This window comes from Conger conger, chromosome 16 (genome assembly GCF_963514075.1).
Source record: "Conger conger chromosome 16, fConCon1.1, whole genome shotgun sequence".
NCBI classification, from domain to species: domain Eukaryota; kingdom Metazoa; phylum Chordata; class Actinopteri; order Anguilliformes; family Congridae; genus Conger; species Conger conger.
The window spans coordinates 18,618,697-18,638,611 of NC_083775.1; the positions used below are offsets into that span (position 1 = coordinate 18,618,697).

Genomic DNA, 19,915 nt, shown 5'->3' on the forward strand with positions numbered 1-19,915 from the left:
CCCATCACTGTGAAACTATCTGGATGGATAGTACTCTGGATAAGTGGAAACATGGTTTAATTTCAATTTTGGGTGAACTGCACCTTTAATTTGAGCCGTTTGATTGGCAATGATGCGATAACACGGTATGACCACAGGGTGATGCTGTTCACCCCATGAAATCAGGAAGAAAGTCACTGTCGCATTCCATTTCCAATTGCAAGGAAGTTAAAAAACAATGCTGTAGCCCTGTGCTGAATACTGGTGTGTATCTAATACAAATAAATATGCATTGAGTAGCTGAGTATAATGGAAAATAATTTCTGCTTTCCAAATTCAGCATTTTAAAGTGAGTGAGTCCTCAGACCATGCTGAGAATCTTTATTTTCTCTGTGGCAGTATGGGATGTTATGCTCCATGTATCTCCATGGTGGCAGCTAATGAGCTATGCATACAAACTTTCATTGTATAGTCTTATTGAACCTGTTTCCCAGTTAACTAAAACAACATTTAAATAAAATACTTTTAAAGGCAGATGATGCAAGATTTCTTTCCTTGCATCTGTCCTGTGTTTACCAGTGGTGTCTCAAAATTGGTAGGGCCCAAAACTTTCCATTTAACTAATAATGGATCTCAACCCATTTTCATTTATTTCTCTTGATTAACAAGTGCGCCAATTATATGACTAATCAATTAGCAAGTAACACACAGCTTTTTAAATGATACATTCAACTTATCCTTTAAAAATCCCTAATCACTAATTAGCCAAGGCAACACTCATCAGAAAAGATCCCACTGTATTATTTACCAAGTTAGCTTTCTGAATAACCAGCAACAACAAACTTCAAGATTGTATACATTCCATGTATTGTAGATCCACTTCATTCGAGTGGAATCAGTGCTTAGTGATTAAAACAGATTTATCTCAGTTGTATTTATGATTTAACATGATATGAAGACACTGTGTGTTATTTTCTGATTGATTCGTGAGACTGTTAGTACACTTGTGTTAATCAATAAAATGTACCTTTAATCAAGAAATCCGCAGTCTAATATGACACATAAAACATATGCTTTAGTAGTCACTTTCGATACAAGCCATTTAGCCAGTTATTTATCTGACGTTACTCATATTTGTATTTAGATAAATGTTAGTGTTGATGCTAGCCACTGCTGTTATCACCAGTGGATTTCAGTCTGCTCTAGCCTGTCTGGAAGGGAGCACAATTCCGTAACATAAGCATGCGTACTCACAAACACATAAATTCATTGTCACTTTTAGTTTCATCAGACATCTCAAGTCCAGGAAACTAGGCATGAGTGCCCTGCCCAGGTTAAATCCCCCGAAAATTAGCAGTAGCACTGTGCAGTGGGACCCAGCTATCAAGGCCCGCCAACTAATGCACGAAACCGAATGTAGTTACCTACTGTAATGTTACCGAACGCTAGCCAGCCACTTGCGTAATGGGTAGCCACCGAGGCCAATCTCTTGCAAACCCAGCTCACCACTAGTAGTAGTAGCCAATCCATACACATCTCCCCTTGCTCTCCTCCTCCGTCTATTGGATCATATAGTGTATGAGTTCAGTGTATTGGACACAAGATTTTCAGATACAGTTCAGAAATAAAAAGGCTGAAACATACAAGTGTAGTTGGCTCAGGTGAATACAGACACAGGCTGTCAGGGTATCATAGTAATGACTGAGCATGTTTCTTTTATCATATTTTCAAGGTGAAAATCCTGCATAGTATGCCTTTAAATAAGGGCCACCTGCATGTGGCCAAATGATTCTTAGTGTACCTCATCTTATCATGTGGCAGCAATACTTTTCTGCGCCTCACATGAAATCCTCCTTCAGATACAATAAACAAACAACACATTAATCATAATAATTACATAATTTCTCTCTCCATTTTGTATCACTGACTTCTATTAATATACAAATAGTCTACTCTCTTTTCATATACATAGATAGTTAACATGAACATTAACTGACAATTTGTAACAGGCAATCCACATCTCGTAAAGTCACTATAAACATTTAATAATATCAAATCCAAGTCGTCATTGAACATTTAAACATTTTCTGCATGTCTTGGGGTAGGCAAAGCTCCAAGCAGAAAATTCAGTTGCATGGCTCAGAAAACTACCGTTCCCATACTGCACCGGGAAGCAGCGTCAGCTGGTCGTGAAAGCTGTCATTCTGCCCATAGAGGAGAAATTGGTCCTGCATCTCTCTGCAGGGGAGTGGGAGATTTGGAGAGGGGAATGCACAGTAAATATGTTTTCCTTCAAATTAGCAAAGTGTTTCGGACTGGATTGAAGATGGGTTGCGACAGGACGGGCATATTCGCTAACATCTGCGGAATGTTGGACGTTCGTCAGTGAGAAATGCCCAGTGTTTTTCACTGTCGGTGTTAGCTAACGCATAAAATACAAGATGAAGAAACAATTCAATCGAATGCGACAGCTCGCCAACCAAACAGTTGGCAGGTAAGGAAAATGCATGACAGCTCTACTATTGTATTACAACTTTGTCTATTCCGAAACAGACATTTGTTGTGAAATAAGTGGGAGTGAATGGGGGAAACGTGCTTGTGCGAATCACTATGAAATTAAAAGCCCCCTGAAAATGAGGTTGACTAAGCAAATACGCTGTTTATTTCACCACGGTCATATGAAATGCGAAGCTCGTGGCAATATAGAAACAAAGCTGACAGTACCATGTGTAGAATTGAAAGTATCATATCAACAGTCGGCATATTTAATTGCTGTAGGCCTAATTGGCGTAATGAATATTGGAATACTGCAGAGGAATCGTGGAGGCGCAATACCTCATAGGTGCGAATGGGAATTGGAAAAAAAAATGCACTCTGTAAGATGGGAGTGGATACAGTTGAACGATTTTTGTTTTTAAGGAATTCTGTGTGGCTGAATCTTACGTAATGCAGTTAGGTTAAGTGGGTTCAATTATTTATGAAATATATATATATTTAGCAAGGTGATACGTTACGCTCCGTACATGCAGGTGGATGGAGTGGACGTGTGCGGCGTTATGGAAAAGGCGCAGTGTTTTCATAACGCGACAGATTTGGCGGTGGTCTAAAGTGAACCAACCCGTTCTCAGTCCTCACTGTTCATTGAAGAAGGTCGACTGACTGTCGCATTTCGCAGTTTTCAGAGATCGGAATGCAGTGATTTAATTCATTTATTCGGTCGCGCTTAAGGCGAATTTAAATAACCGAGGACTGCTGCAATATCTACGCATTGAATTTACACGTAGATGTAGTCCATCGACTAGTGTTATGTAATTTACCTGTTAGTTTAGCATATAATCAGATATTAATATCCAGCATATAACCTACGCATAGACATAGGCTAATCCATGAGACCAAGCCATGAATCGAACGGGATGAAAATGAATGAAAATGAAAATGTATTATTATTATTATTATAGGCTAATGGTGCATCAGTGTACAGATAGCAATCGCGTTTTGGCGTTGAAACGTGTTACATGAGCTTTTAGGTGTCCGTGTTTATACGTCCGCCCCTTTCTCTTTCAAGCCCCCGTCCTCTCTCCTGTCGTCTATCTCCCGACCAGAGCAGCGTGTCATGCAGGGGGTATGGCACGCGGGCGGAAGGATGCTGTCCTGCCCACGTTGTCCATCGCCGAGAATATATGACGCATGGCTCGTGGGTTGAAACTGCACGTACCGTGTGCGCGCACAGAATATTGGAAAATGTGTTTTATTTTAGCAAATACATGGCAGTGAAAAGTTTAAGATAAACAGGGAAACGCATATGAACTTCCAGGAGCACAATAATTCCGTATCTTTGTCATGTCAGATGTTTTCCTGCTTTAGTTGTTGCCTATTTGGTTGTTTGGTTCTGGAATCGCGCGGTAACGGAAAAGCTTATCGATTTCTCAAATGCCGGCTGTTGGAGCATGTGTTCCTCTTGATCGATATTCTGATGTGATACCTATTATCATTTTCTGAGTGAAGTGTAGGACTTCCTTGAAGTCATGTAAAAATACAATCAGTTGATTGACCAGCAAAGCAGATGAACTGTGTAACTGGTATTTATTCTTCTTCACATTACAAATACGATTATAACTGCAATGTAAAAAAGGTCGCATACATGAAATTAAATAGGCCCCTGCTGAAAAAAACAGATCAGGCTAGGCTTTGAAACAGCTGGTAGCTGGTTGACCAGTTAGACCAGCTCTATACTGAACATGGTTTGACCTGCTCAAGCTATGTTTTGAAACAACTGGTAGCTGGTATTTCAAGCTGGCCATAGCTGGATTTTACACCAAGGGCTATGATGGTACTACCTATATACAGCGATGGCAGTCAGAACTGACCCAATCAATTTTAACGATGTTCCGTCACAGCAATGTTTTCAGTGAACCCTGAGGTTTTGCATGTTTCTGTGTTGGTGTGTGTGTGTATTTGCGTGTTTGTGTCAGGTGACTGCTTTCTCAGTGTGAGCTTGTGTTGGGGACCAGAGATGCCGCTGTGCATTGAGGTATACTGTAGAAGCATAGTAATGGGTAACAACTTGTTTCTGAAATGGCAGGATGGCCAGGGTAATTACAACTATGTACAGGTGGGAGGAGCGTGCTGCTGATGCTGTACGCATGCACAGACATTTCCCAGCTAGACATCTAGAGGGGAGGAAATCTGGGATTGAGACTTTTTGACATTAACCGACTAATCTAGCCCCAATTTCAGTTTCATCTGGATATATTCTAGTCAGTTATAGATCTTTTACTTTTCAACCATATTCAACAATATTGCCACATTTTCACCTGGCAAGATATTTCGCTGTTCTGGAGAAAATACTGGTATAGTTGATTCCATTTCTTTTTGTCCAGGAACTGGTCTTCAGTCTATAAATCTGGCTGAGGGGCACATTAGGAACCTCTATGTGCTGTGGGCTGTTGATTAGGGTGTCTGAATTATTAATATAGCATGTAACCCCTGTATATTATGATGAGCATTAAGGATTTGTTTAATCTCTTTGGTTCCATGAAAGGTATTGGTACCTTGTGTGCTACCCCCTGTTCTAACACTGCCCAAACACACACAGGCCAGGACTTTCTGCTTAGGCCAGGGTGTGAAGCATGTTCTATATAGATACATTTGACACTAATGCTGCTTAGACCTGCTCAGATACACCCAAACACACCAAAATACTGCTCTGATCCAGCCCAACACACACACACACTGCTCTGATGCACCAAATGCTGGCTCTGACCCTACCTGCTAATCGAGCAAGAGCTTTGTTAGTGTTGACATGATAAAGGATAATGTTGCAGTTGCCAGCCCTCTACATGAATGGGGTCCCCCTGAGTCCCCCATTGAAAAATGACTACAGTAGTCAGATGAATGGCCATTGCTGGTCCTAACCCCTAACACTTGTCTCTTGCCACCCCATGCCACCCTCATTGGCCCGCCATGTCATGTGAGCTTTGTAACAGGGGTTCCCCTCCCTTCCTCGCTCTGTATCTTTCATCTGCATATCTTTCTTTCACCCTCCCTAGCTTACCTCCCTCTCTCCTTCCCTCCCTCACCTCCCTCTCTCCTTCCTTCCCTCATCTCCCTCTCTCCCACCCGCCCTCCCTCTCTCCCTCCCTCCCTCCCTCTCTCCCTCCCTCCCTCTCACCTTCTATCCCTCTCTCCCACCCTCCCTCTCTCCCACTCTCCCACCTTCCCTCTCTCCCACTCTCCCTCCCTCCCTCTCTCCCTCTCTACCACCCTCCCTCCCGCCCTCCCTCTCCCACCGTCCCTCCCTCCCTCTCTCTCCCTCTCCCCCACCCCTCCCTCTCTCCCATTCTCCCTCCCTCACCTCCCACCCTCACTCTTTTTTAAATGAATTCATGTATTTGTAAGGGACCATGCATAATGTTAAACATAAATGTTGCAATTTGATGAATTGTGCCAGATTTAGCTTCATCTTATTTTCTTCTGCCGTCCCTTGGCCGGTTACAATTAATACAATGAAATGCACAATCTACAATAACAGTGCAAATACACATCACGTTCCATGACTGAATTAGATAATAGACACTGGAAAATAGAAAAGTTTATCAAGATAAGATAAAAGGCATACATGCCTAAAGTGCTATATATATTATTATTATTATTATTATTATTATTATTATTATTATATTGGCTACACAATCAGCTGCAATCCAGACATTAGTGATTCCTTGTTCGTTTAGTTTTAAGCCATGCTTTCACTTTGGCTGAGAAGCTGCTCAAGGAACTGCAACTCTTAATGTTAGCCGGAAGTGTATTCCAATTGTTAGTCCCCTAATCTGAAAAGGCAGATTGACCAAATGTTGTGCATCGCTTGGGTATTGTGCAATCTCCTCTAGAGGAAGTCCTGGGGGATCTGGGAGTAGAGTCTATGTGTAATGAATTCAGATAGAGGTGGATGGGCTCATCTATGTAGACTCTTGTACACAAGACACACCTGAGTAAAATATGAAATGCTGAAAACGTAATAGATTATACTTCTTGAGTATACTGCAATGATGATATTGGGTGGACTTTTTGTCCAGAATTTGTACAGCACTTTTATGCAGAGATTGCAATGGCTTTTTTGCAGTTTTTCCAGCTTGCTGCCAGGTAGGAAACTCTATTGATGCCATATCAGCCTGTCAAGTTGTATTTCATTGTGTTCAGCATTCTCTAGATGTGTTTCTTAAGATTAAGGTTGGAGTCTAAGATAATTCCAAGTTATTTAAATTTGGTGACTATATAGATGTTTCCCCTTGAATTAAAATGTCAGCACAGTCTGGTTGTCTCTGAGATATAAGAAAAAATATGCCCACAGTCTTACTGACATTTAAGCTGAGGCATGAATGATCTAGCCACTGTGATATCTGTGGCCATTGTTCAGAGGCAGTTTTTGCATGCAATGTGCATCCAGCGCATGACTTTGCTAGAAAAGATCATTTACGTAAAGGCTAAATAACAGGGGGCCCAGGACTGAATCCTGTGGCACTCCCATTATACAATTCCGGAAAGGTGAAAGCACATTATTAGTTTTTACACACTGGGCCCTGTTTGATAAATATGAGAGCATCCATGTCAGTGCACCAGTGGAAGAATGAAGCATAGACAACTTGGAAATGAGAAAATGGTGACAAATGCTTTATGTAGATCTAAAAACACTGCTCCTACCCAACCTTTATCAAGGTTGTTTCTGTTGGAGGTACCAGGTTGCTGTTTCAGTAGAATGATTTACTCTGAAGCCAATGCTTCCATAGTCTAGAAAGCAGTTGTTAAAGATGTAGGCTTATACTGTAGCTTGTATAGCTATTCTCAACTCATTAATCTAGAGCTACCAATCATCTTTTTTTACACCCCTTACAAATGAGGTGACTAATATTTCTCCAGATTTGTTTGCTGTTACCTTTGGCTTTTAATAATAATGTTGAGGTCAAATTTTAATTGTGTTATCCTCAACTCTGAAATGACCTCATCGCTCAACTCTTTGAATACCACACGATCATCCTGATTTCAGTGCTTTTCTAAATGCTGAATCTCTGCTTTTCATTAGCTTCCCTAAACTGTCATTGAACCAAATGGAAAATCTAGCTTGATTTAGGTTTATTCAGAAATGGCCTTCTGTACTTATCACTTCTGTTCCCTCCACCACGAGGACAGCCAGAACTGTAGTCGTATTTGGTGGTGATAATTAATCAAATTAACTGGTCTGCCATTTTAGTTCCTTTAGGATCATGTCAGCAAGTGCATAAGGTTGGGTGGGCCAGACAGTGAAATAAAAGAATGTGTGCTTGTTTTCACTTTCTCACCTTCCTATCCAATCCACCTACCTGGTTAGAACTTCTCATTAACTTTAATCTGATGAAATGGTGCCAAAATCACACATTTTCCTGTCCTCAACAAACGATATGAGAGGCCCCATGGAATGTACTGGTGAGCCCAAACACAAGTGTCATTGCTAGTTGCAAGAGATGCAATGGCCTTTTTCTATCCAGCGCCTTGGCTGTTAACATAGCAAATAACCATGTGTTGGTCTTGGGTGGGCTGGTCTTTTAATGAGGTGTGGTCATGGTAATTCTCGGGGTATTGCCATTTCGATGCAGCTGAATTCCTTTGCGGTTACGGCAACCAAAACCTGGTCTTACGACATGTTGCAGTTTCCATAGCTATTTTAAGGGCGTAATATTAGGCTAGTAATACGCCTATTGGTTTACTGCGCAACCATCCACCATTCTGTCTGTTGTATATTGTAATGAAGTGCCTGTAATAATAATTACCATGTGAAATATTATTATTGTGATTTTTTTTCCCACCTATTCAAAATATGAAGAATAGGTTACAACATATTATAATATTGATCCGAGTTGAACCATCGCAGAGTTTTTGGAGAATGGCTATCCCTTAAATGCGTGTCTGATTGCAGGAATATGTGAAAATGTGCTTACGATGTACACAACAGGTGTGACATTAGCTTACAATTCAGCCCTCAGATGACCTGGATATTCTGTGTGGCATGCTATGTATTACATAATATAATTAAAAGTCATTGATTTGTCAGACATACCACATAAGGACACAATGCTGGACTTCCTCGCAAACTTCATGCCGAGTGATGAACTAGGAAGACAGGTTGGGACCACTCGTACCTACGTTTTAAGAGATTTAAGCGATTTAAGAACAAATGTGTAGAAATGGTTCTTGCGTGAGGGCCATTGTTTTCATAATCTGCCAGGGACATGAGTCTTTAGTACCCCAGTCCCATCTCTCCCAAGTGCACGCACGCACACATACACACACACACACACACACACATACATGCATGTGTATGCAGGAAAGCTCTCGCACAGTGTTTAATAATTATGAGGATGGTGTGTTAATGGCAGATTCTACCACTCGCTAATTATGAGAAACTAACAGCCACACAGAACCTGCTGGAGGAGCCTTGGAGAAATAACAAATCACTTTCTCTCTTCCATCTTAAAACTCCTACTCTTTTATGGTTCCTATCTTTATATCATTCTCTCCCCCCTTTTCTCCCTCTCTCTCCCTCTCTCTACTCTTCTGCATACCATTGTTATAACACATTGTTATTTGACTTATCAGCTTGAGCCAGTCAGTCCGTTCTCCTCTGACCTCCCTCATTAACAAGTTAATGTAAACTGTACAAACTATTGTGCTTTAAAATCCCAGGAGATCAGCAGTTTCTGAGATATTCAGAAAACATTCCGTCTAACCAACAATCATTCCATGGTCAAAGTCACGTACAGTAGATCAAATTTTTTCCCCATTCTGCTGTGTTACTGGTATTTGCAACATAAGGACCAATGAAAATCAAGGAATGCCATTATGAGGCTGTCAAAACAAAAAGAAGAAAAAAAAAGTCAGAGACATAGGCCAAACCTTCAGTCATTACACCAGAGAACACCAGTGAGTACAGTAATTGCAAAGGACCTGGTAGGCTAAGGAAGACCTCCACAGTTGATGACTGAAGAATTGTCAATATAATGAAGAAAACCCTTCAAACACCTGTCCAGTTCAGAAACACTCATCAGGTGGCAGACATGGATGTGTCAGTGACCACTTTCTGCTGAAGACTTCATGAGCAGGACTACAGATGCTATACTGCAAGATGCAGAAAACTAGCAGCAAAAACAGTGCAATTCACTAAGTACATAGAAGAGCCTACAGAGTTATGGAAAAAGGTTGTATTGACAGATGAGACCAAGAAGCGCTTGTATCAGAGTGATGGCAAGAGCAAAGTGTGGAGGCCAAAGGAACTGCCCAAGATCCAAAGCAACCACCCAGTAAGTCAACTGTCAGCAACCATTCACCAAGTATCAGGCAATTTTGGCTGACAATCTGCTTGCCTCTTCCAAGGCTGAGACTTGGCTGTAGGTGGACTTCCCAGGAAGACAATGACCCAAATCATGAAGTTGAATCTTTGAAAAATGTACATGAATTTCAGAATTTCTTATATGGTATGCCCCCCTTTTGCTTTAATGACGGTGTGCACTCTAGCTGTCTGGGACTCCACAAGTTTGTGCAAAACCTGATGATCCATGATATCCCAGTGTAGCATGGTTAGCTCAGCTAGTTCACTAGTAAGCATGGTGAAGTGCAGTGAAAGCGAAGGCTGGTAGCAGGTTATCCCGACAACACTCCCCGATGACGTAACCCTCAAATTCAAAAGAACTTTGTTGCCCTTGGCTAGAGGCGAGTTCGTCTTTAGCTGACTGGTAACGCATTCATTCAACAAATATTTGGACAAGTGAGAGGCCGGGGTTCAAATCCCACCTCGGACTCAGGCAATTTCTCACCTGTTACACCAGCATGATTTGACAATGTTCCGAAGAGCATTTTGTGATGTTAGTGAATTCTTGGCTTTCTCTGTCTTCAAGTGCCCCCATAAATGTTCAGTGGGGTTGAGGTCAGGTAACTGTGGAGGAAAGTCCATGACAGTCCAAACACAGAGGAAGCCATGGTCAGACATCGTTGGTGTTATCACTTTACACACACATTTATTCCCATAAGTGTATAAATGCCTCTGGGGCATTAAACTGGGCTTTTGCTCTGTGAGGTGGCATGTTCTGTGTGGGTTTCAAGAGGTGGGGCCTATTACAGATACAGCACTTAGAGGGGCATAAACTTTCTGTAATATCTTAAGCTTTATTGGGTAACAAAGTAAGTGCAAGATACAGTTAGGGACCTGCTGGGTGGCTCACCCCATTAAGAAACTGGTCTGGAGCAGGGATGGCCGTAAGATCCGCTGTAAAATCTGGACTGGGCCCGCATTGACTGCAGGCGGTGTCCCTGCAGGTTGCCACACAGTCAGGGAAGGTTCGAGATGGGCCAGGTGACAGTGTATCAATGCAACTAGCTGGAGCCAGGAGCCTGCAAGTCCCCCTGTTAAGCTATGCATGAAGATGTATATAACTGGTACACTTCAGCCTTGCGTAGACAACTCACCTGAAAAATGTGTGCACTGAACTTTATTTTAGATTGACACGTTTTCATTCAGTATACCTACAGGCATAATGCGGTTGCAGTTTGTGTTTACAGTAGCACTAGTGCTGCAGGGGTGTGTGGGAGATTTTATAAGCTACTTGATATTAGCAGCAGTGACTACACAAAGCACCTTTAAGAATCCTAATGACTTACTCAGATGGCTGGATGACTAAAATTATGAAAGGTGAAATTTGTTTGCGTAGTGCTTTTGTGGGTGCTTAAAAAACATTTCTTGTGGGCTTCCATGGATGAATTGCTAATTCCTCCTGAATTCAGAAAACCAGCTTGCTCAGAGCCCCCCGGGTCCTGTCCCCCATTAAATGTACAGTTTGGTAATAAAAATAAAGTGGTAGTTCCAATTTTGGTGTGCTTGTGTGCGTGCATGTTTGTCTGCTTGTGCATGTGTGTATGTGTGTGTGCTGTGTGTTTGCATGTGTGGTGTATGTGTGTGTGTGTGTGTGTGTGTGTATGTGTATGTGTCTATTTGGTGTGTATGTGCATATGTGAGTGTGTATGTGCGTGTGTGTGTGTGTGTGTGTGTGTGTGCGTTTGCATGTGTGGTGTGTGTGTGTATGTATGTATGTATATATATGTATGTGTGTGTGTGTGTGTGTGTGTGTGGTGTGCATGTGCATGTGTATATGTGTTTGTGTGTGTGTGTGTGTGTGTGTGTGTGTGTGTGTGTGGTGTGCATGTGCATGTGTATATGTGTTTGTGTGTGTGCGGGGTGCAGGGGGTAACGACTCTTGCCTGTGCTGTGCACACTTCCTCTTGTCCACGAATAAGGAGCGCCTGCCATTAATTTGCACACAGCATGCTCAGCATTTTCATGCGCACTGTCATATGTTCCTGCTTTCCAGTCTTCCTTGCAGCGTGCAGTGACGGCAGGGGTTTGGTTGCCTAGCAACACACTGAAAGGTGAACGTACTCCCCCGTTATGTGCATATGGCTCTGCAGGTCCAGGGGTTCCCGAGCTATTTTTATCCCAAGGACCTCCTACCACACTGCGGCTGAGGAGGAGCCAGGTTTGGGGTGATAAGAACTGTAGCTGCACCTCTCCCCCCTCCCCTCCCCAGTTTTCAGGACTGAAACATCCAGTCCCGTCTACTCTCCACTTTCCTTCTGCTCACCATCCTTTCCTGTTCAGACAGGAAATGACCCGGCACCCCATTGTAGTTCTTTGTACCGTGTCTACTGTGTCTAGCTGTTTGGCTGTAACACCAGGCAGTGTGTTGGTCTGTCTATGTGAAAATATTATAAATGATTAAACTATACTGTAAAACATGGGCGTGCTCCTCTTTGGCTTAGCTTGCGAGCAAGAGCTGACCTCCCCCTGTATCGCAGGTATGTCAGGACACATCTGCACAGACACAAAAATGGTTCAGAATATGGAAGAATATATTTTTTTGGTCAGCCCCATAAGGAGCTGGAGTCACTGTGTTCAGCCAACCCCTGAGTTGTATGAACCGAACAGAACAGTGTTTTTTCTCTCCGAGAAACCGTGTGGCAGAGTACATAGGATAGTTCTGCCCACCCTGGGGTTTTTCAAGCCAGAGGGGCCCCACCATTGCAGGGCAGCACTGGGTCAGGGCGTATACCAGGGAGCAGGGAAATCTGCTCACAGGCACACACGATGTGTGCGTATGTCTTATCACAAAAAAAGAGATCATACAGATCACTTCACTGTAGGAGGATGGTTCAATGTCCGCATTGAACTGCGTCTACATCTGCTCATATCTGTAAGTGCAGTATACACAAGCCATTTTTACAATCTGCTATTTCAGCCGATAAAACATATTTAGATATATACTAATACTAATGCTAGACTAATAATTTTGTTTTTCATTTCATATGCAGTCAGCTTTTAGGAATTGTGTTCTTACAGATCGTAATTGACCTTTTTTCTAAATATTGAAAATATTCTTATGAGATCCATAAAATAATGATAGGAGACAATGCGATATATGCGATATTCAGTTCAATGATAATTCAGTATTCTATGGCTTCTGATTGAAAGTTTTGTTATACTTTGCTTGATTATCAGTCCATAGCATTGTATTAATCTGTAATAATCTGTAATAATAAATCACATCGTGGGCAAGGGTCCAAATCCCAGGCTAGGGCCTTTTTGTGTGACCTTGTGGGTTTCCTCCTGCAATCCAAAAACATGCAGGTTAGGCTATTTAGAGAGTCTAAATAGTCCCTGGGGTATGGAAACGTGAGTGAATGGTGTGCGGGCCCTGCAATGGATTGGTGACCTGTCCCGGTGTATTCCGGCCTTTTCCCCAATGCATGCTGGGATAGGTACCAGCCTTCCCTGACCCTGACCAGGTGTAAGCAGATGATGGATATGGGTTAGTCTACACACTGCTGTTGGCCTTGTGTTTATGGAATGTGATGAACGGAACGGCAGATCTCATTTCCTGTCCTTTTTTGTGAATGAGTGTAGTTGATTAGTGATTGTCTGGTGAAATACATGTGGAGTGCTTAAGCATTTATTTGTTCAGTGTCTTTCCAAAGCTCTTTCTTCCCAGTGAATGGTGCTGCAGGGTGTGTGTGTGTCTCTGTGAGAGAGAGAGAGAGAGAGAGAGAGAGTGAGGGAAAGAGAAAGACGGAGAGATACTTGCAGCTATTCTGGCATACTTAACAAAGCTCTGACCTAGTTCGCTGGCCTGCTAAGTGGGTTTCTCTGTTTTGGTAACTTGATGCCCACCCCCACCCGCCTGCTCTCCCCTCTCCCCCATTTTTCTCCCTCAACCTGCCTTCAATTTGCCAAGGGTGACCGCTTGGGACTCTGGGTGAGGGGGGGGTGGGGGTGTCCTTTTTTGGCAGGATTTTTTGTTATTTTTATCCATGCTCAATAAAAAATATGCTGAAAGGGGGAACTCTAGCATGAAAAGGCCTGTTTTTCTGAGCACTAAGTCTCCCACCCCTGTGAGTTGGCGTGCTGTACATATGAGTGAAGCTACAGGCCTGCTTTCATAAGTACATGAGCAGAACTACAGGCCTCCCTCTCCTTTGGATGCAGGCTGTATACCATCTGTGCTGAACTCCCAGCAGGAAGGACGTTTGTGGCATATGCGTAGAGCTGTGGACCGTGGAAAGCTCTCGTTATGGCAGGACCAGAGCTTTGCTAGCTGTAGTCTTATTGGTTGTGACTATGTCGGTAGCTTCTTCACTCTCTGGTGCCCCTAGTGGTGGAACCCACTGTTGACTATATGTCCAGCTCTGCTCGCTGCTGGCAAAGGCTCAATTGCCATCCTCCGTTTCCTGTTTTCCAGCTGGTAGCTGGTTGACCTCTTCAGACCAGCTCAAGCTATGGTAAAGTAACAACTGGTAAAGTAGCTGGTAATTTCAAGATGGCCATAGCTGGATTTTTCACCAGGGTTGTGGAGTACCTGGAGCATTGCTTTTATATAATGAATGTAAAATAAAGTCGAAATGAAAGGCATCATTTACCCTGTGGGAGAGAGGCTGGAAAACAAAATGTTGATTCTGCTTCAACATTAACAGCTATGAAGAGCTGTGGTCTGCACAGATGTAAATGTAATCCACTGTTAGCTTTAATCCCAGGTTGTAAGGCCCTGTGTTTCTCCATAGGCCAGCACTGTGCTCATGTTTCGTGTTTCAACCCGAACATCGTTTTTCTCACTCAGTCCAGCTTTATTCTTGTGTGGGGGGTTTTTTCCATTCAGCCCAGGAGTGTTTCCGAGGAAACAAGGAAGCATTCCAGGAAAAGGGAGCCGTGTCATGGTTCCTTTCCAGAGACTTTCAAAACAGGGGATCTCCTCATTCACTTACAATTCAATTCACTTTCAGTTTACTTCAGCTCTCTCTCTCCCTCCCTCTCTCCTCTTCCCCTCTTCTACAGCTCGTAGTGTAGTTTTGCAGAAAAGCTGGTCTTTATTAAGCGCATTGTAATGTGAAGTGACCTCATTTTCCTCATGTAATCAGCATGCAAATGGACTGACACCACTGAAGCCAACTGGTTTGTTTTTGCCCATTTGCCTTGTTTGCGCGTATAACTGTGACGCTTGCACAAACGCATTCCTGACTTTTCTGCCATGTGGAAATGGACCTAGGTATGGAGACCACAGGGAGGGTGGAGGGGTTTTCTGATGGGAATACCTGTTTGTGTGGTGGGAAAAAAGCTTGGCAGCTCAAATCGCCTCTTCCTAACCAGGGGACTTACAGACCCTCAATCACGGGGTACCTAACATCAACCCGATTGTGACACTGTCCAATAACACAGCTCCATATGAATCACAACACAGGCAAGGTTATATACTGACAGAGTCAGGGTTTGTCCCTTCCATGTCAAGCTTTGATTGAAAACCAGAAATTAATTCACCTAGAGGAAAGACATCCCTGAAATATTTCAGTCATTTTAGAGTAATAGTTGCAAAATCTGTCAGAATGTTCCCGCAAATTATAAAAACAAACAGTTATCAGTCTGAGAGATATATCCTTCCTTCTAGTTGCTATGCACCTTGTAAAATGATAGTGCAAAAGATGAAACACTTACAGTATATTTTATTCAGAGGTAGTACTATGGTCATACCCATTTACATTAAAACACCTTATTACAGTCTACAGACCAATTTCTTTTTATTAATTTTACTTTAGAACGTCGCTCTTGTGATGTCGGACATGTGTCTTTTATGATGTACTTTTTTTTCAGCTGTGATAATGTTGCAGTTGTGTTGTGAAGTATTACTTATTACAGTGGTAAAGTAAAGTTTGTGTTTTCAACATGAAAAATGAAATAATCCTATTCTATGCAGCATTTAGTAATGTAGGAAATGAGCTTTTCTTTGTCTTAGTAATAGTAGTAGTGAGCTGTGCAGGCAAACCTACCTGCATTGTAATGAGGATTCTCTTAAAAATATATATACTGTATTAAATATAATGCAGCCACCAAAAGGATGTTTGGTGAGAGAATGGTGAAATCATAAGGCCCGCTTGCTTATTTTTCAGCTTTTACTATCATCTTGGAGCTTTCGAATTGTGTTCCGAACTGTAAAACAATTGCAATTTTAGTATTTAGTATGAATATTTTGAGAGTCTGACTGCTATTTTTCAGAGCTGTCTGTAAAACAGTTTCCCGCATGACATGATGTATGTTTTTGCATCATTATTGGATGACATTGCTAAATGTTAACAGAGAGAGGAAACCACAGGAGGAGGCAGGGGAATTGGGCTCTCGGGGTGGGGTTATGGACTTTGTCACTGCGCTTTGCGAATGTTTTGTAGGCTTCTAAGATACTAAAACCAGGAAGAAAACGTTGATGCTTGTGGCTCTTTAAGCCATTTCTGGATTCCTTGCAGTGCAGGACAGTGGACATTAATTCCCATATTTAGGACCCTCATAGCAGCGCACCAGGAATTCGGGATGTTTTTCTTTTGAAGGTGTGTCTACCTCGCGCTGAAATGCCCAGGGACAGACATTTTCCCCATAATGCCGTGCAGTGTTGAATTAGATTTTATCAGCAGATGTGATGAACCCTGTTCTGGTCTCAATCTGTCACACGGGACTCCCTTCCCCCAACGCCCCCCCCCCCCCCCCCCCCCACACACACACCCCCACTACCCCACCCCCACCACCTCCCAGAGCGAGCTCTGTGCACTCTGTGAGACTCACGCCCAAGACGGCCAAGATTTTACCCACAAAACACACATCAACTGACTGCCAAAATGTCCTCTGGGGCTTCAGCTGCCGTTCACAGAGAGAGAGAAAGAGAGAAAGAGCGAGAGCGCGAGGAGAAGAGGGCTAAATTTACCATCGGCTGTGTTACATCCTTACACTTTACAAGCAGCACTGCGACGACTGGCTGCTTTCTACAATCGAATCAAATCGTATTGACAATTGAATCAATAAATAAATTCACAGAAACATTCTATTGTGTGTGTATATATATATATATATACAGTGGAGTCAGTAAGTGTTTGGACAGTGACAATTTTTGGCTCTGTACTCCGGCACATTGCATTTGAACTGAACCAATGAATATGAAGTTAAATTGCAGATTGCCGGCTTTAATTTGAGGGTGTTTACATCCATATCCGGCAATCCGTGTAGGAAACACAGCCCTTGTGGCGGTGAGGAGAGGGATAGGTAAGAATTGGGCTGGCATGACTCTGCCCCCCCCTCCCTCCCCAGAGGCATGCCTATCGTTCTTCCTTTTCATTTTTTCGTCCACCGGCCAAACTCTGACCCCCACGCCCGGGGAGCAACGCGGCGTGCACAATTGGCGGACGCTCCAACGGGAGACACGCCGGTCGCCATGGAGAGAGGAGCGGCGCACACACGCTTGAGTGCGTACACTTAATCACCGCGTGAGACAAGGTCGCACTGCTTTTAGTTACGTGTTATTGTTTGCCAGCAATTGTTCTCTGCTGCCGGGCAAGGTCATGGCTCCTTCGGTCCTCTCCAGAGGCCTTGAGTGGAGGGCGTGGTCGCCAGGAGGGACGGTGGGTGCGGCACCCTCATTCTCTGTCCCTCCCATTCTTGGAAAACGAAAGCTGGCGGGACTTCGGCACGGGTTGTTCCTTACCTTTTTATTTTTGTTGTTTTGTTTGGAGCTGACGCTAAGGTGTCGGCAGCCTTGTGCTGAAACAAAACAACAGTTTCCTTTCCATTTATTTTTAATTGGGCTGTGATATGGATTAAATATGCCTGTAAATACTGTGCAGTTTTTAGAAAACAATAGCCCTTTTGTCTTTCTGCTTTGGATATGCCGATATCTCTACATAATCTAATTATTCTATCTTATGATATAATTGGCCAGTTTCACAGACACAAATTAAACCTAGCCCTAGACAATTCAATTTTGAATAGTAATTCACCATATGAAACTCAATTTAGTCCAGGAATAAGTTTAATCTGTGTCTGTAAAACTAGCCCAATAAGAATGATAAAATAATATTCACGTATAACTGTCACAGCAACAAAGAACAGTCTGGCAGCCATATTGTGTTCGGCAAAGGTGCACTCTGCATTGCTGCCCAGCTTGGAGAATGACCCGTGTGTCAGAGTCCGGCCACCCACCGGCATTAAAGTGCAGGTTTTACACTGTTACATCATTACCCCGCAGATGGTCTAATTCATGACTTGCATAGCTTATGTTCAAAATGCTGAACTATCCAATAATACAGGTGGGTACCTTGCTGAAGCAGTTCTCGTGAGCAAGGCTGGCATTACGCATGGTAGTGAAATGCCTGGCCCAGGCTGATCAATGCTGCGGTTTCTGTAATGTCTGGAGGAACCTGCTCATCTCGTGTTTGTGTGAATTCTGGGGCATTCCTGCCAGAGAGTGCTGTGTATGTGCTAAGTCAAGCCCATGGTGAAGGCAGCTCTCATTTCACCAAGCACCGTGTGTGGTTACATTCTACATTTATCATCAAATGACACTTGATACATGGTACAGGATTCAAACTCAATAGCTTATAAGGTTATAAATGATGATGTCAGTGATGGAACTGGAATAGTGATAGTGGCCCATTACTGTCTGTATCACATCAGAACTGTTCCATGGTCCATATCGGTAAAGTTCCATGTTCCACAGCAGTGCTCTTCCGTGATCCATTTCGGTAAAGTTCCATGTTCCACATCAGAACTGTTCCATGGTCCATATTGGTAAAGTGCCACGTTCCCCAGGAGTACTGCTCCTTGTTCTACATCAGTATTTTTCTATTTTCCACATCATTAGAGTTCCATGTTCCGTGTCAGTAGTGTTCAGTTTCGCACATTAGCGCTGTTCCATGTTTCATGTTAGCATTGTTCAATGTTCCACATCAGTACTGTTCTGTATTCCCTGTCGGTATTGTTCCATGTCGCATATCAGTGCTGTTCCATGTTCCAGGTGCAGTTCCACTCTTTGTGGAAGCACAATTCTCGATTTGTCTGGTATAGTATACTCTGGGCATGGGGCCCTGTGGTCTGTTGTGGTCTCAGATTGGCGTGGGAGTGAGCACATAGAACTGCATAGCAGAACAACAACCAAACAAGACCCTGCAATGGCAGTCTTGTGCTAGCAGTGAAACAGTGAATGCCAAATCATTCGCGCGGAACAGTTTCATATCCACGTAGCTCTTGGCAGTAAAAAAAAAAAAACTGAAGGAGAAAAAGGGAGAAAGATGAACACTCGGACAGAATGACGGCGACAGCTGCAAGAGGTTTAGCTTCGTCCTCCGATGCTGCGATGCTGTAATAGCTGAATAGCTAAAGATCTAGCTGTATAAATGCGTTACATGTAAGAATGTGAGCCGGGTAAGTGGCTCTGCATAAGAGCATCTCCTAAACGCAGAAGTGTAATGTAATGGAGGCTGCTTTGCACTGCCGTTTGGTTGTTTGCTTTTTCCTCAGGGGTACATCAGAGTAATGGAGGCCTGTGGCTCCAAACTTGTGTGGTGAGCTACCTGCGTCACTCCATTCAGTAACCCTTATGCACACCTCTATTCACAGTTCTCACTTAGTATATACCTCCTCCATACATGGCACATGTATATGCTCCTCTTCTATACAGTGTCCCTTTAAATAACCTTCCATTTACCTGTCATTTACCTCCAGCTATACCCCTATACTGTAGAATCTAGCTATGTATCCATACCCACAATTCCTTCACACTTTCATCCCTCGTACACATGCTTGTGTAATGGCAGCAGCCTTCAACTGTTTATCATTCATACTGCCCTTACTGAGAGCGAGCTGCCATGGCAACCGTACCCCCCACCCCCTCCTTTTCTGTGAGGTGAGAAGAGAGCAAGGCATGCTGGGAAGAGTGCAAGGCATCATGCTTCACCTAGAACAGCTCTCGGGGGGCTTGAGTTCTTTTGGCCTGCCTATACCACACTCAGCATCCAGGGAGAGAGGGGGGGGGGGGCTGAGAGAGAGACAGTGGGAGGGTGA

At 43.2% G+C, this 19,915-nt stretch overlaps 1 protein-coding gene across 1 annotated transcript in view; it reads left to right on the forward strand.

Annotated features, from left to right (window-relative positions):
- Positions 1–2,212: 2,212 nt before the first annotated feature.
- The window catches only part of arhgap44a (Rho GTPase activating protein 44a), a 45,866-nt gene continuing 28,163 nt past the window's right edge, over positions 2,213–19,915 (forward strand). The window contains exon 1 of the mRNA XM_061224986.1: positions 2,213–2,473. Coding sequence (XP_061080970.1) covers positions 2,421–2,473 — 53 coding nt within the window. The 5' untranslated portion in view covers positions 2,213–2,420. The remainder of the gene's footprint in view (positions 2,474–19,915) is intronic.